This window comes from Hippopotamus amphibius, chromosome 15, assembly GCF_030028045.1.
Source record: "Hippopotamus amphibius kiboko isolate mHipAmp2 chromosome 15, mHipAmp2.hap2, whole genome shotgun sequence".
Taxonomy (NCBI): domain Eukaryota; kingdom Metazoa; phylum Chordata; class Mammalia; order Artiodactyla; family Hippopotamidae; genus Hippopotamus; species Hippopotamus amphibius.
In genome coordinates this window covers 25,131,223-25,133,509 of record NC_080200.1, presented here as the reverse complement: position 1 = coordinate 25,133,509, position 2,287 = coordinate 25,131,223, and the positions used below count along the sequence as shown (strand labels likewise).

At 39.8% G+C, this 2,287-nt stretch overlaps 1 protein-coding gene across 1 annotated transcript; it reads left to right on the top strand.

Annotated features, from left to right (window-relative positions):
- The first annotated feature begins 526 nt into the window (after nucleotides 1-526).
- Nucleotides 527-1,447, top strand: LOC130837358 (olfactory receptor 56-like). Its single transcript, XM_057710220.1, has one exon. It carries the CDS (start codon nucleotides 527-529, stop codon nucleotides 1,445-1,447), a length of 921 nt encoding a protein of 306 aa, XP_057566203.1.
- Nucleotides 1,448-2,287: the final 840 nt, after the last annotated feature.

Below are 2,287 nucleotides of genomic sequence, written 5' to 3'. Positions count from 1 at the left end.
TTTCTCTGACGTGAAATAGCAATATAATGCAAGACAAATGAGCTTTTTTCTAAGTGCCTTGATGGAGATAATTAAATTTGTTTCCAAACACATCTTTGTGATTGGGAACATCATAATCATCTGAGGTGCTAGGTTAAAATATGTTCTATTTGAACCTGGAAATCAAAATTTGGGGGAATAAAAAGGTTGCAGGAGGACATCTCTGAAGAGCTTCCCTTGATGTACCACCATCTTTGTGACCCCTCTGCCTCCTCTAGGTGTTGGTTGACTTGGCCATAGCAGTGTGCAGTAATTTCTGTGGCCTGTGACTCCTTCCTGAGAATAAGAATGAAGGGAAACAGAAATCAGGTTAAAACTTATGAAAATTGCAAATGCTTCTTTAAGATGTTTGCATTAACTGATGAATCCTGGTTAAAGATGAGAGAAGGAAGGGTTTGAAGAATTAAATCCATGTTTTGTAGAACTCCATAATATCTTATTATCTGTTTTGCTTCTGTTATTTAATTATTTACAACAAAGCATAGGCATGGATAAAATAAATGAAACCTCAGGAACTGATTTCATCCTCCTAGGCCTTTTCCTGGATATGAAACATATCAGATTTTTCATTGGCACCATGCTTGTGATTTACATCGTGGCTCTGATTTTGAACTTTGTCCTCATTCTCCTGATCTGCGTGGATTCTCACCTCCACACACCCATGTACTTCCTGCTCAGCCAATTGGCTCTCATGGACATGACATTAATCTCCAGCACCATACCCAAGATGGCAACCAATTTCTTCTCTGGGAGGAGAAACATATCACAAGTGGCCTGTGGGACTCAGATCTTCTTCTTCCTGACTCTAGGAATTGCTGAGTGCCTCCTCATCACCCTCATGTCCTATGATAGGTATGTGGCCATCTGCAACCCTCTGAGATACGCCCTCATCATGAGCCAGAAGGTTTGTCTACAGATGGCTGCCATCTCGTGGGCTGGGGGCACCCTTACATCACTCGCACACACGGCCTATGCCATGCATTTTCCCATCTGTGGTTCCAGAGAGATTTCCCATTTCCTCTGTGAGGCCATGGCAATTCTAAAATTGGTCTGTGATGACATCTCTGCCTATGAGAAGGCTCTGATGGTGACAAGCATTGTGGTGCTCCTTATTCCTTTGTCCCTCATCATGTCCTCTTATGCTGTCATCTTCCTCACCATCCTCTGCATGAAATCCCCAGAGGCAAGGGACAAAGCCCTAGCCACTTGCTCCTCCCACTTGACTGTAGTGTGCCTCTATTATGGTCCTGCCATGGTGGTCTACATGAGGCCTAGTTCCTATCATAATCCAAAGTTGGACCAGGTCCTCTTTGTACTTGGCCCTATTCTCACCCCTTTGCTAAATCCTCTGATTTATGGTCTTAGGAACAAAGAAGTGGTGGGGGCCCTAAGGAAGGTGCTGAGTTGATGAAATTGCTGTCAAATTGAAAGAAGACTTGCCCACCTGTAATCACTAACTTTAATTCAGCCTAAATAAATTAGACATATGTCTAGAGGTCTTACTTTTCATTCACTCAACAAATAATTAATGATGGTCTCCTATGTGTCACTTACCATTTTAGATAGTTTTGATGCCTTCTTATAGAATTGCTTTTGAATCATGGTGGGATTTCTCAGATTTTGTTTCTATTTTTAATTGGCATCACATGTACTTCTCTTCTTTGTAATACCCTTACAATATCTTCTATCTTGAATCTGTGTACTTCCACACATGTGGTGGTGGTAGGAAACTGATGATAAAATTCCACAGAAAATTGCCTGAAAATTGGATCAAAGATAGCACTTTATACCTCTAAGAATCATATAGGTCTCATTCAACCCCTGAAAGAAGCACATCTTGACATATCGCCAGAAATGTTATGTGCCTGAGTTCTTCCTCTTCCAAAACATGCATGCATCCATCCACTCCCCAAAATTGCAATATATAAACTACTCCTGATGCAGAACAGTTTGCAATTTGAAAAGCTTTAACTGAGTTTATTCAAGAGTTGAGCTGTAACATTCCAGCAGAGCAAAGACTAGAATAAAGATAGCCAAGATTACAGACTTTGATCATAATTACAAGGCAACTGAGCATAAACCTGTGGATGGAATGTTTTCACTATTTAGCTCAATCAAACACTTAATCTGAATGCAATTAACTGATTTAAATAAGAAAATGATGATATTCCAATGCATCTGTATAGTATGATTATTTAGAGAACCATGAAGTCAATTAAAAACAAAAAAAATGCAATTTAAACAAGAA